Source organism: Frieseomelitta varia, unplaced genomic scaffold, assembly GCF_011392965.1.
Source record: "Frieseomelitta varia isolate USP_RPSP 00005682 unplaced genomic scaffold, Fvar_1.2 scaffold_701, whole genome shotgun sequence".
In the NCBI taxonomy this organism is placed as follows: Eukaryota; Metazoa; Arthropoda; class Insecta; order Hymenoptera; family Apidae; genus Frieseomelitta; species Frieseomelitta varia.
In genome coordinates this window covers 1,254-15,333 of record NW_025110481.1, presented here as the reverse complement: position 1 = coordinate 15,333, position 14,080 = coordinate 1,254, and the positions used below count along the sequence as shown (strand labels likewise).

General features: G+C 27.5%; 1 protein-coding gene across 2 annotated transcripts; it reads right to left on the bottom strand.

Moving 5' to 3' along the window:
- Positions 1–2,540: 2,540 nt before the first annotated feature.
- LOC122535343 (glucose dehydrogenase [FAD, quinone]-like) lies at positions 2,541–13,504 on the bottom strand. Of its 2 annotated transcripts, none has more exons than XM_043666814.1 (6): positions 13,473–13,504; positions 8,404–8,617; positions 7,016–7,104; positions 4,872–5,036; positions 4,315–4,467; positions 2,541–3,907 (listed from the first exon to the last, which is right to left on the bottom strand). In XM_043666814.1, exons 2-6 carry the CDS (start codon positions 8,549–8,551, stop codon positions 2,615–2,617), a joined length of 1,848 nt encoding a protein of 615 aa, XP_043522749.1. In that variant the 5' UTR covers positions 8,552–8,617; positions 13,473–13,504; the 3' UTR covers positions 2,541–2,614. The 2 variants fall into 2 exon arrangements, with proteins under 2 accessions (XP_043522749.1, XP_043522750.1); XM_043666815.1 differs by having other exon boundaries at positions 7,019–7,104; positions 13,473–13,503.
- Positions 13,505–14,080: the final 576 nt, after the last annotated feature.

The following is a 14,080-nucleotide window of genomic DNA, read 5'->3' as shown; positions in this document are numbered from 1 at the left end:
ACCGAAATCATTCCATTGTATATCAGAAAGAGCTCTATCTATGTTTTGCGGATCTATCACAACTTTTTTCAATATATAATTTTCAATATAGTAAATTGAAATTTTAAAATTATTAATACATGATTTAATATATAAAAGATTTATGTAAATTATTAAATAATTAAATAATTGAACATTCTTAAAAATAATTTTTAACTAACTAAATTTTCAACTATTTTAAATTATTATTAATATTAATATATTATAATTATTATGTATGTTCATTTACATATTCTTTATGTTTCATACTCAAATTTCCATTAAATTCCTAACAATTTTACTATAACTATGCAATACATTGTTTATGATAAATGACATAAATTCTATAATTAATTATTAAAAATTATGCTTATTAAAATATTATTTGAAATTTTTTTATAAATTATATATTTGCTTATCAATACCGTGATAATAACAAAACTTTGTTGTTTATATTTAATGTAAATTTTTAATAATTCATAAAGATTTAATGAAAAATACAAACACATCTATGGAATAATTCTTGTATATCTCACAAAATCGACCAATGTTCAATGTGTTTACAAATTTGGTACAGAGGTACACATTATGTGATATAAACTATATTTTTGCAGATCAAGGAATAGGAGGAAAATTTATACTTTATAATTTCACAGAACAAGGTAGATTTTCTTTAAAAGACGTAAATTTGTTTCTTTAAAATACGTACATATATCTTTCTCTAATTTGTACTTTGATCCTTGACTGAATCTGAAGACGGCTCATAGCGTGACGAATCCCTAACAAAGTATTTAAAGGGACATAAGTTTCAGATTTCCTATTTAAAGCATACTTGCTTAAGTGTAATTCTAAAGGGATTTTGTCGAATGCTGTCATCAGGAAACGAAAATATAAAAAAAAACATAATATTTTAAATTTAAAATCAGGGAAAAAATTTTTAACAAACAATTGTTTTTAATTCTTTTTAATTTCTTTTATTATTATTTTTAACAAAATTTCTTATTTCTTGAAATATATATTTATTAATTTTTTATAGAACAGTATAACAAATAAATAAATAATACAAATTTTTTTATTTTTAAAATGTTTTCTTTTTGATTTTGATTATTCATCATTTAACTTTCATTAATTAAAAAAATATGTTTATATATTTTATTAATTAAAAAATACGTTTATATATATTAAAAAAAATATTAATTAAAAATTCCGCTGTAATCATTGATAAACCAAAATTTTCATGAATTATGACTAATTTTTTCAAAACAATATCATGAATCTTGAACGAATTTTAATAAAAGAAATAGAAAAAGTGATACTATGTTATATTTACATGTAGCATGCATTTCTTTCATCTTAGTTTTCGTGTTATTTCATAACGCAGCGATAATGAATGAAAGAATAGAAATAGAAGCACTGCCAATAAATAAAATAATAGAATAGCAAGTCCATGCCATCAATAATAAGTTCCACTGGCTTTAATATTTATTATTGCACTCTTGTACTGTTTTTAAATGCAATATTTATATTTCTATCACGATGTGGAAAAAGAGTGGACATTCAACAAATTATATTTATGAAAAATGACAATATTATATACGTGACTTTGTCATTTGCTCTTTCATATTCAATATAACGGATATGAGAATTTAAAAAAATTATTCTTGTTTCATCTATCAAATATGAAGTAAGCACTTTCTTGAAAATCAAAAATATGGATTAAGTTGAATTTTACAAGAAATAAATTACAACACATAATGTGCTTCTTTATTGCAAACAAATTTGTAGAAATATTTTATTGATAAGTTCAAACTATTATAAAATCGAGTTCACGGAATAAAGATAATTCATTCAGGTTGTGAATTTACAAATTTGTAAGTAAAAACGTCATGTCTAATTATATTGTTCATAAAAATGTTATATTTCAATCAATTTTTTCTAATATTTCTAAACAAATGTTAATAGTCAAATATATATTAAATTTTATCGTTCCAATTTTCATTAATTTCTGTTTTAAATCGTTATATTCCCTCATTGATGACTGCCACGTTCAATTCAATAAATAATTTTAAAAACAGCTCTAGCAACGCTGTCTATATTTTTTGATTTTCACGGTGCAAAACTTGCCTGAATCGGTATGACAGGATATGACACGAAAACCGTAACCGAAAAAATACATTGTATGTCTATTACCTATATACTTTACATATACCTCGTTTGTGATAATACATGTACTAATTATAATATAATTTAATATTATAATTATACTATAATCTGACTTCGTAGAGAAATTTATTTATCTTCTTAATTTTTTTATTTTCTTAATGATTTAATTACGAAGAAATGCTCTTCCTTAATTCTGAGAGTTTCTTTCATTTAATAAGCAATAATATTTCTTTTCATGTCATTGATTTAATCTGTAATTAATAATATTATATTCTAATCTGTAATTAATAATACTATATTATTTATTATCTTAATATTACAGCATTTATTATTTTAATATTACATATAAGATAGAGATAGTTATATATAACAATTAATCTTCCTTTCATCTATTTCTTCATCAAATCGTATCATTCGAATTCAATCTCCTTTATCAAATAAACCATTCTTCCTTAATCATATCACTAGCTTTCTCCGCGATCATAATAGTAGGCGCATTCGTATTCCCCCTAACAATTTTTGGCATAATCGAAGCATCTACAACTCTTAATCCTTCGACCCCATAAACCCTTAACCTCTCATCCACTACAGCATCAGGATCCGACTTTGGTCCCATCTTGCAAGTTCCAACTGGATGAAAGATAGTCGTAGTATACTCCATCATCACACACTTCCAATAATCCCTGTTTCCAAACTCAAATTGTCTACAAGCAGGCAAAGGCTTATCCATCAATCTAAAATCATTCTTCTTAAACGACTCTGTATTAAACAGATTTGAAGCTATTTCCACTCCTTCCACCATTACGTTCAAATCACTGTTGTTGGTAAAATATCCAGAGTAAATTAAAGGTGGTGCCCACAAAGGATCAGTATCATTTAATAATACATATCCTCTGCTTTTAGGTGATAATAAAAGTGGACTAATATTTATGCCATCATAATAAGACTTTGGCTCGACATTTATATCACTAGCTAACTCTGGCTCTGTTAAAATATCCTCTTGATTAACTCCAATGAATAACAATTGTATATCAGGTACGCCATTTTCGTGTTCAAAGATTGTTTGTAAGAAAACAGAGCAAGAAGTAGTGCCTATTGCAGATAAAGGTCCCCCGTGTGTCTTCTCATAATAGAAAATATCTTCCTCCTTCATAGAGTTATTTTTTCTCGTGGAAGTAAAATTCAGTGCAATTATTAAACCGCGCATGGACACATGGTCTTGAAGATTCCTTCCAACTGATAAATCACTAATTACGTTAATACCATGTTTCCTTAACTCTTCTCTTGGTCCAATTCCAGAGAACATAAGGATTTTTGGTGAATTAATTGCACCAGCTGAGAGAATCACTTCCTTTCTAGCAAGAACTACGTTTAATTTAGTTTCGTTAGTTTCAGTCGTTGAAGCATATTCGACGCCTAGTACACATTTCGTCTTGGAGTCTACGAGCAATCTAGTGACGTATGCTTCAGTTTTAATAGTTAAATTCTTACGTTCACGTCTGATGGGTCGTATGAAAGCACTATTTGTGCTTTGACGTGTTCCATTGGCGGAGGTTGTTTGTAGGTTCATCACGCCAAGTTGGTTATTACCGTTGACATCCACGAGTTTGTATCCGAGTTCTTGCCACGCGTTCAATATGATCTCGACATTATCATCGGTGTACGGAAATTCTTGTACCGATTGGTAACCATATGTGTTGTGATATAGCGGATTGTCCTCCACTATCTGCGAGAAATGTAAATAATTGACAATATGAATTTTAATTCGATTTTTTAGTTTGATATTTGCTTGATCAAGTTTTAGCTCAATTTGATGAGAAGTTAGTGTGATATAAATTTATCCTAAATACTAGATTCTTTAAATTATCTTTCGTCTTTTTAATGGACAACACTTAGAAGCATATGTTGTCATTTATACGTATTTCTAGAAAAGTCTAGATAAATCTGTTAAAATATTAAAAATGATAAAAATTCATCCAAATTTATTATAAATTAATCGAAAGACGATATATCCTTAACATTATTATTCCGATTATAATTAGAATAATAATGTTAAGGATATGTTGTCAACAGTTCAATTATTTGATAATTGATAACATGAATTTTAATTAAATTAATTTATAAATTTATTACCTCTGGATCCATGTTGTTTTCTGACTTGAGGAAATATGGTAAAACTTCTTCGTAACTCCAACCACGATTTCCTTCTTCTACCCATCCATCATAATCTCTTGGATTAGCACGAACGTAGAGCATATAATTGATAGTACTGGAGCCACCCATCACCTATAAATATAATAGTAAATTTGTAATAGCAGGAACTAAAATTATGTGTTATTATTAATAAAATAAAAATGTAACTATTCCAAGTTTTATACACACTTTTAGACTTGTTGCAAATTTCACAATTATAACTATAATAGCCGTTTTCCATCTAACGTAAGAATAATGTTCCAAAATATCTTACATAACACACACATAAATATTTTTGTATGATATGTATTCAAATATTATCGTGTGTTACTATACTATACTGACATACTATGCTAATACAATAACAACGTAATAATGATGTAAATAACGTATAAAAAAAAAAAAAAACAGGAATTTTAAAGTTCTTTTAGTTCTTAATACGAGTTTAATTGCTCGTATGTCGTAGAAAGTTAATACCAAAATATGTTTTTACGTACTTTACCCCTTGGCATCGCACAACTTCTTTCCTTTCTTGATCGACAAGAATGTTGATCAGGTTGCATGCGATACGTCCAATCAATATTGCTTCCTGCTAACATAGAGACGAAGGACGGAATTTCGGCTACCTCTGGTTCTTCTATACCAGCTTCCAGTAATAATATCTAAAAATTTATAAGAAGTATCAACATATTTCATTATATACTGTTGATGCCTATAACTTTTGAGTAGTTGTTGGTAAGATTAAATTCCTCATTTCTAATAAAATTCATCCCAAACTCTAAACGAATAATCTGATATATGTGTGATCCATGTTACAGTAGACTTTAAGTAGTTACAGTAGACTTTAACTATTACAGTAGATTTTAAGTCCGAAAAATTTGAAAGAACTAATTCATACTTTCTAAATTGATATTGAAACAATTGGCCAATAACTTCTTTTAATACATTATTATTGCAAACATATAGAGCGGAAAGATTGTCGCATCAAACTATAGCAGAGCAAAACACCAACTTGAAAATTGAAGTTTTCAACCTTGCTGCGTTTCTTTGATCATTTTCGTCCTGCTTGCATTTTTAAAATTTTATAAACGCCTTAAGTTTGAACAAACTATAAAAAAATTCTTATTAAGATTTCTCGGTTAAAAACTATGTTTTTAGCTATTGTAAGAGATCATAATTTATTTTATTTTTTAACCTGAGGGTGAAATTAAAATATAAATACTTGTGGATCACAGTAATGATTTGAAGTGTTTCTTTTTTTTTCAAAAGGTGTATTATGTATTTATTAATATTAGGTATATGTTATATTGCGTTTTTTACTTCATTGATGGATATATTGTTGCGTAAGATATATAGAATTTGAAAAATCTGAGAATTATTTTATTGTAAAGTCGAAGAATGCCGATGAAAAATCGTTGATAATTGTACCGCAACGATTTTGAGGTTTTATGGCAATTAAAATACACGATGAAGTACATTTCACTGTATTGAGAGATTATTTGATTATTTGACGTTTATTAGATTATTTGACGTCAACAACTAACAGATGTCATCAACCGATGCAAATATAAATTCGTATAAATATCCGTTGGCTGATGATATTATCTTGAATAAATAGTTCTTGTTAGGTAGTGTAATAAGCTCATTCGCATCACCAATAGTGAAATTAGTATGCATTATATGGTTGATTATTCTTCACAGATGAATTAATTAACATTGGAAATCTAGTTTTTATTAAAAAATATATTTATAATATGTGTATTTCTATGTTCTTTGGATTATATAATTATATATATATATATACGTATATTGGATTGTATATATATATAATCAGGGTGTTTCGTACTTGTGGGACCCACTTTGGGAGCTGATTATACGCCTAAAAATAATGAAAAAAAGTCATATAAATATATGTCCTATCTGTCTTCGTTTATGAGATATAATGAATTTTATAAACAGAGCGAACTCTCTGTCCGACCTCTCTTTCCATAGACCGCAATAGTTCGTAAGCAAGAATTCGCACTTCGTACAATCAACTCCCGAAGTGGGTCCCACAAGTTACGAAACACCCTATATAATCCAAAGAACATGGAAATACACATATTATAAATATATTTTTTAATAAAAGACGAGACTTTAACATAATATAATGTATATAGATGATATAAATGTTACAAATGTTATACATATAACATTTTTCTTATGTTAAAATGATTAACATGTCAATGTTAATAGTACAGTAAATATTTCAACAAATTAAATTCATTTATTATATTGTTCATCAATTGTTCATCAATAATCGACTTAAATTGCTACAGTGTTAATTTTCTTTTCTTAATTTACAGTGTTAATTATAAGAAATAATTATCCACACATTCTCTTATTCAACCTGGCTATATTATGTTTCTATATATGATATTATATGCTTCTATGTATATTATATTATATTGTCCATTGCATCTTCTATAACATAAGTACTTTATATTATATTGTCCATTACATCTTCTATAACATCCTTTTCAGGGGAACGAATTTATTACACAACCTAATATCTCTTCAGTTTCTTCAACTATTATATATACTTAAAAACTTAAATTTACATGTCCGCAGTTTAGTAGTAATTGACAACATTTAATACAACTACCTTCCAATTTTTTACTTCGCTTAACCTGTTTGCAAGAACACATCCGGCTGATCCAGCTCCCACGATAATAAAATCGTATTCTTTTTCTGAAAAATTCGTTTTATGTAAATTATAATTGTAATCATAAACTCTAAAATATATATATATATATATATATATAAAATTCATAACACAACTGGATATATTTATAATTGTTATAGAATATATCATCTTTAAATTATTATATAAAATTACATGTAATATTTATATTTCAACCTTTATTTATTTTTCATTCAAGGCATAATTTTCGACAAAATACTTTCTCAATTTTTAGATGATGCTATCTTTCTCAATATTTTACTAATGTTACTTTATGTGCGCTGTTATATAATCTCTAATCTCATCTTGTATATTTTAATCATGATAGATACTAAGTCACAAAATGAGCGTGTAATATGTACATATATAATAAACAAAAGATTTAACATCGTTATTTTTTGACAAATTTATGCAGAAATAAATTTTTTATCCAATGAATTCTCGAATGTTATGTTAGGCAAACATTCGTACTCAAATTTGCAATACCAAATAAATTTATGCTTCAGTTCAAATGTTACATTGACTTACGAGAATTTATTTTATTAGCAAAATTTAATAATGAAAATAATGCACTTTAAATAAAATCTTAGTAATGTTTTGATAAATTTGCGCTGTTCAGTAACAGTTCAGTAGCAATTTAATACAAGCACATGATATTGCAGAATACATAATATAAACACACTTTGAAATATAATTAATTCATTGCAGTTCAAATATATACGATGTATCAGTTCAAATATATACGATATCAGTGTAATTTATATATACATTCAGTCCAAAATTTATATGTATGTTCTATAGGTAAACGAAAGAGCAAAATGTTATTTAATAGAAGTCTATAAATGGCTAATTCGAATATTATCAAAAAAAAACATGGAATACAAAACTATGTATGTATTTCGAAGTATTACCGTTCTTTTTCAATAAAACAACAATACTAAAATATTATTGAATTTCATATCAACTTTGTCGAAATCTTATGCATGCAGTTTCAATTTGTGTCAATAAATTTCACATAAATATTACTCTATTATAAATCCTTGATTTCAAACATATGGAATAGCTTTCTGTAAATAGAAATACGAAGATATCTAATATCTAGTAACTGGAGGAGATCTGGACATTTATTCTTCTCGACTAATTCATTAGTAAAATTGTTGATATTGATTGTATTTATCACAGTTCATATTTTGATTTGCAACTTTTTAATATAGCATTAATGAGTATTTTGGTACTTGACATACTTTTAGTCATATTTTTATCTATGTTACCTATACTATAGATATATTATATTTGTTTATCTTTACCTGTATCATAATTGGGATAAGAATCGTCTCCGGAATAACTGAAAAGATGTGCAACGAGCGTCAGAAACATAAACATAGGTGGCTGACATGATGATAATGTTGAATTAGGTGGGCAGAGGCTTGCTAGATTTGGAGGTACCCACGACATTCTTTTTTAGAAATTAGCACTTCTTTAGTCGATTGATCTTCTTGATCTCTTTGATAATTCACTTGGCTGTTGAGAAGAATTTTATATAGTTGAGTATTATATGTGTATTGCGGTATGTCCAATTTAATTGAACAAAACACTCAAATTTGGGAAAATGAAAAAGAAAAGTAAAACTGGTATCAAAAGGATTATTAGGAGTATCTTAGCTGTTGAAACTTACAATGATTTTGAAACATCCTATGAACATGACATTGTAATTTTCAAATAGATGTTAATGGATCCAACGGCTGACATACATTTTCTTTTATTACGTTTTTTTCTGTCTTTTATTACAAGTTCTTCAAGCATCATCTCATTGACACATAATTAACGCTGGTACAAACGGTGATATTAACGCTTTAGTAGCTTTAACAGCAGGAAAACTAGAAATAGTACAAAGCAATCGAAAATCTCCTCTTTGTTTAAACTATCTTATTAAGGAACTATTTACTTTTCACGAACTCCTTACAGTGTTAGAATATATTACAAATTCTAGCCTTAGGCGTCATAGAATATTTAATCTACAAACATTTTCTCCATTTGGTATTCTGGTACTCCTTAAGCTATAATTTATACCTTCATATAGATTAACAAAAATCAAGAAATTGCTTTGAAGTTTTTTCGTACAATAATGTTAAATTATCATTATTGTTCAAATGCGATTTTGAGATAAGCAATTTAAATAAAGATGCAACAGGCAACAGACGGTGCATATATATAAATATATATTGTAAAAAACTTTTTTGAGCAAACCAATTTTTTGATTTCTATTAATCTGTACGAAGATATAAATTATAGCTTGAGAAATGCCAGAATACCAAATGAGGAAAATGTTTGTTTAGTAGATTATATATTCTATAAGGCCTAAGGCTAGAATTTTTAATATATTCTAATACTGTAAAGAGTTCGTAAAAAGTAAATGGTATTATACTATATATATGCGCTACATGATATATTTATGATGCCGAAAATGCAGACATGATTGAAGCAACCGAGATAAAACATTCACACCATTATGGCTATAGTACGACGTTAAAATATGCGAAAGCAGAAGGCGTTGCGAACAGTCTAAAAAAGTTACAGGGAAAGTGTGGATAATTTTTTACTCTCCCTAATATAAAAAATATTTAAAAAAAAGATTTAACAGAAATAAAATATGTATGCCCAGCAGCTGAGTTGCTTTTGGAAAAACTTTATTGGCATGACTGTACACATTAGATAAACATCAAAAACATTTTAAAAAACAGTCCGAAACGAATTATTTACGATTGAAACATCGACATATACTCGTATATGTATGTATATTCGAATTGCAACATTAATCACATTGAACATTGAACATGTTCATAAGCAATTTTAGTTCTAAAATTAAATCATTATACTACGGATAGTAGATGCAATTTCATTCTAGTATTTATCAATGAAGAACAAACATCCAAATGGACGAAGATCAAACATTAAATTTTTCAAGCCTGAACAATATTTTAAATAGAGCAGATAAATGTTACAATATCATAAGTGTAATCACGTCTTGTGTTAAATTTAATTGCTGCTGAAGACTCAAATAAAATTGCTGAAGCACATTTTCGTTCAAATGTACAAGAAAAATGTACAAATGTACTTTGTTAAAACGTGTGAATGAAACTGGTCGTTCTGAATAAAAAAAAAAAACTCGAAGCATATTGTGGTGTTTCTATCCATTCACCAAAATATCCTTGCCAAACACGATTTGAAATAATATTTTTATGAAAGACAGCATAAAGAAGCTATTGAAACTAAAATCTAAATTGGAAATATTGGATATATGATTATTTATCTTTACAGATATTGAATTCCTTAAGGGGGTATTTTAGTGTGAGGTGCGTATTTTTCTAACTTTGTTAGGGAATTTTTTACAAAGAAACTAGTATACCTTTTGCAGTCAAATTGACAAGGTTTATTTGTACGTATTTTAGCGACGTTTTAAAATTTTTTAGGACAAAAAAGTTAAAATTAGCGGCACTGTATACTCTCAAATATAGTCGCTTTTAGAAAAAGGTCATCTCACGGTGTTCATGATTCCGGCTATTCTGCTTGTCGGAAATTAAAAAACGTGAATATTCCTTAATTAAAATGAATTTAGCTATAGCAGATACCAAAATAAAAGAAAAAAGTCTGTAATTTAAAAAGTGACGATATTTTGAAGTTCGATTATCAATTTTTGCATGTTTTTATTAAACTTCGGAAGCCTAAAAAAATATAAAAAATAAAATATTTTGGTTGATTGAGCTAGTAGGGGCTATAGTCACACATGTACTAAATGCGTACTTAAAATTTTGAGTTAATTGGTCAAGTAGATTTTGAGATATCATAGACACCGTTCTGAAAAATATAGTTTCCAGAAAAATGCCTTTAAAGTTTAGTATTGCAATGACGCTGGTCGTCGCGTCCTTCAAACAACCATAACTTCGTTAATTTCTCACAAGTTCACATGTGAGGTTACAGAGATTTATTTTTGAAACTATGTCCTTTAAGAATATGAAAAAAAATCGATTTTTTCAAAAGTTCACACTAGAATACTCCCTTAAACAATATGAATGCAGCGTGCGATCAATTACCTGTAACAATGTAGGTGATATTTTTCACTGGATATTTTGGCAGAACTTAAGTTGTAATTGAGTCGCGAAAAATGATAGTTTGAAATATTGCATAGCCATAAAATCTTATTAAGCCATTAAGTTTAAAAATTCGGTTTCATCATTCGTAGAATTTTCTGAAGAATGTAAACGATTACATAAACAACTCTAAATCATACAACATGGAAATTGCAGTGGATAAAGAATTTAATGGAAGACAGACTTAATGACATTAATCAAATAGTATTAAAATGTTTAAAAGAAATGGCAACTTCAGACGTAGGAATTCAATTCTTTTCGTTCTTGTAAAGCAGAATTAAAGGTATAATAGAAACAGATTATTTATTTATTTTCGTTTACGGAAAAATACTGTTAGCAACGATTGCAGAATTGTTGCAAGAAACATTGCAGAATGAAAATTATTGCCATACTTAAGTGATAATAATTCTCGAATCCCGAAATACATGGCGGCATTATTTTTAAAATATAACGAGCCTATGTATTTGTTCCAATTGTTAGACATTTTAGTGTCATTAGATTAATTCTATGCCCACGAAGGAACAGCCTTCGAATGATGAAAACTTCGAATAATATACATTGTTTTACGCAGACTTAAAAAAATAAATAAACCTATTTTTCCAAAATTATTGTTTTAATGTTATCTCTTTCTTCACTTTCTTTTTCTCATTTAGAAATGTTTCAAATACAAGCATGCTTAAAATATTTTGGATTATCCAAAATAAAAATACTTTGTATTCCAAAATCTTACTTTCTATTAGAAATAATAGTTTATTTTAATTATAGAAACAACAGTATAACTTAAAGTAATATTTAAAATATTTTTTGACAAAATTTTAGCCAGCTGTGTGAATGCCTATAGTTTAATGGGACCTTTTACATGACAATTCTTGTGCGATTCAATATCGATTCAGCATCGATATGTGAAATCGGATCTCATATCCCAAAAACCTCGATCGTCGGTGATATTTTATAATTTTGACGAGACGTTAAAGCAAACAGATCGCATGGACGCGGTCATATAATGTCATATAATGGTAGGCTTGAATATTATTGAAATAAAGTACTTGAGGAATTATTAAATAACTTAATACATTTTGTGGGATTTGATATTATTTCAAAATAAATAGAATTTTGTGTTAATTTGTTTAAATAAGAAATAGCTTTTTTTTGATTCGGTTATTAAATGAAATAACTTTTTTTTAAATTTTATATTCTAAAATTATCTTTACAAATAATTTCTCAACTAGTTTCTGATTCTATTGCATAAACTATACTTTGTGCTGTGATTATTTATTATTTTACTTAAGTGACTCAACTCAAATATAAAATGATTTGCAAATTATTCATTTCTTTCGGAAACAAAATGAAATTTCATTCCTTATGTTGTTTTTAAAATTGAAGTAATAAATTAATGTAAATGGTTTGTTATTTCAAATATTTTATTTTTTATCTTGATTTCAATTTGCTTTATGCTGCATAATAATTCGAAGTCTGTTGGCAACAACAAATAATCACCCCGTCGGGTCCACTTTTTTTTCAAAATAATCCATGGATATAGAAGACAGGGGGTGTATGTTCGTGTATGTTCAAATAGACAGAACTAACTGTAAGTTTAAGAGATAGAATTAAATGTTTATTTTCCATTTCCAAATTTGTATCTCATAGGTGTTTTCGTATGACGATATAAATATCTCTCTCTGAAAGGAGCCTAATTTAAGTATTGATATAATATTCAAAACCTAATTATTCAAATGTATATAAATTTTGAATTTTGTTTAAGTTGTCGCATATAACTATTGTACATATATTTGTTTCGTCAAAAAAAAAAGGTAATATTAGAGACTAACATGCGACTGATTAATTGTCTGAAGAATTCTATCGACAAATATTATAGTCGTATAATCTGCTTTTCAACATTTTCTTTTTTTAGGGAAAGAAACTCAAGAAAGTTTATCGCTTTTTCTCGACGAATAAACGGAATATTACGATTATTTTCAAATAAGTGCTGTTTATTTATGACTTCTAATGAAATTTTGTACCAAAAACATAATCACAATAATGTCAAATTTCAAATGGGCGTTAATGGGTTAATTATCATTATAAGACATTTACGAAATATTTTATGCTATTTTCCACAAGATCATGTAATCGTTTAATCTTGCTAAGATCCCTATTGTCATTAGTTAATACAACCACTTTAAAGTAAATAAAATAAGAGTAAGAGTAAATATAAGAAAAAGACTTACCGTACAAATATTTCTATGTACAGACACTAGCCATTTAAAATTTCCAGTTTTTCACACATTTCTAGTAAAATTAATTAATTATAATTAAAGGAAATTTTTACGTAAATAATTAATTTTTACAATGAAAGTTAACTAAATAGAATTTAGTATAGTGAAATTTATTTAAACAGCACTATCGTACGATGTACAGGATGCGTTCATGCATCGAGTCCCGATTTAAATATGTTTCTTCTCAGTCGTACCTTTCGTTTTATAAATATACGATACATAAAATATGTCGTAAATGTAATATATAGGTACTAATTATACGTTATGTGTAGTTACGTTAGCTAATTATGTATTGCAAGTACAACTTCTTCCCCTACACGAACCACGTGAGTCAGACTCTACATGTGTCGATTTCCTTTCTTCCTCTTTTTTCAAAAGCTCCACTCTCATTCTACCAAGCTTCCCACCTCATAGAGGCTAGCTACCATATATACAATCGGTGTGATCAACACATATAAAATGTGACTAAGAAAGTTTACCTGGTGTGGCGGGGCTTGTGCATCGTTTAGTAGGAAAAGAAACGACGGAGAAAAGTAAGTATGGAGAGGGCTCTTCTCCTA

Excerpts from the sequence above, each read along its gene's own strand:
- LOC122535343 (XM_043666814.1), bottom strand. The coding sequence starts at position 8,551 with ATGTCGTGGGTACCTCCAAATCTAGCAAGCCTCTGCCCACCTAATTCA. Across the intron at positions 7,105-8,403 it reads TTATCCCAATTATGATACAG|AAAAAGAATACGATTTTATT; the intron begins GTAAAGATAAAC and ends CGAATTTTTCAG. Across the intron at positions 4,468-4,871 it reads GTGCGATGCCAAGGGGTAAA|GTGATGGGTGGCTCCAGTAC; the intron begins GTACGTAAAAAC and ends TTATATTTATAG.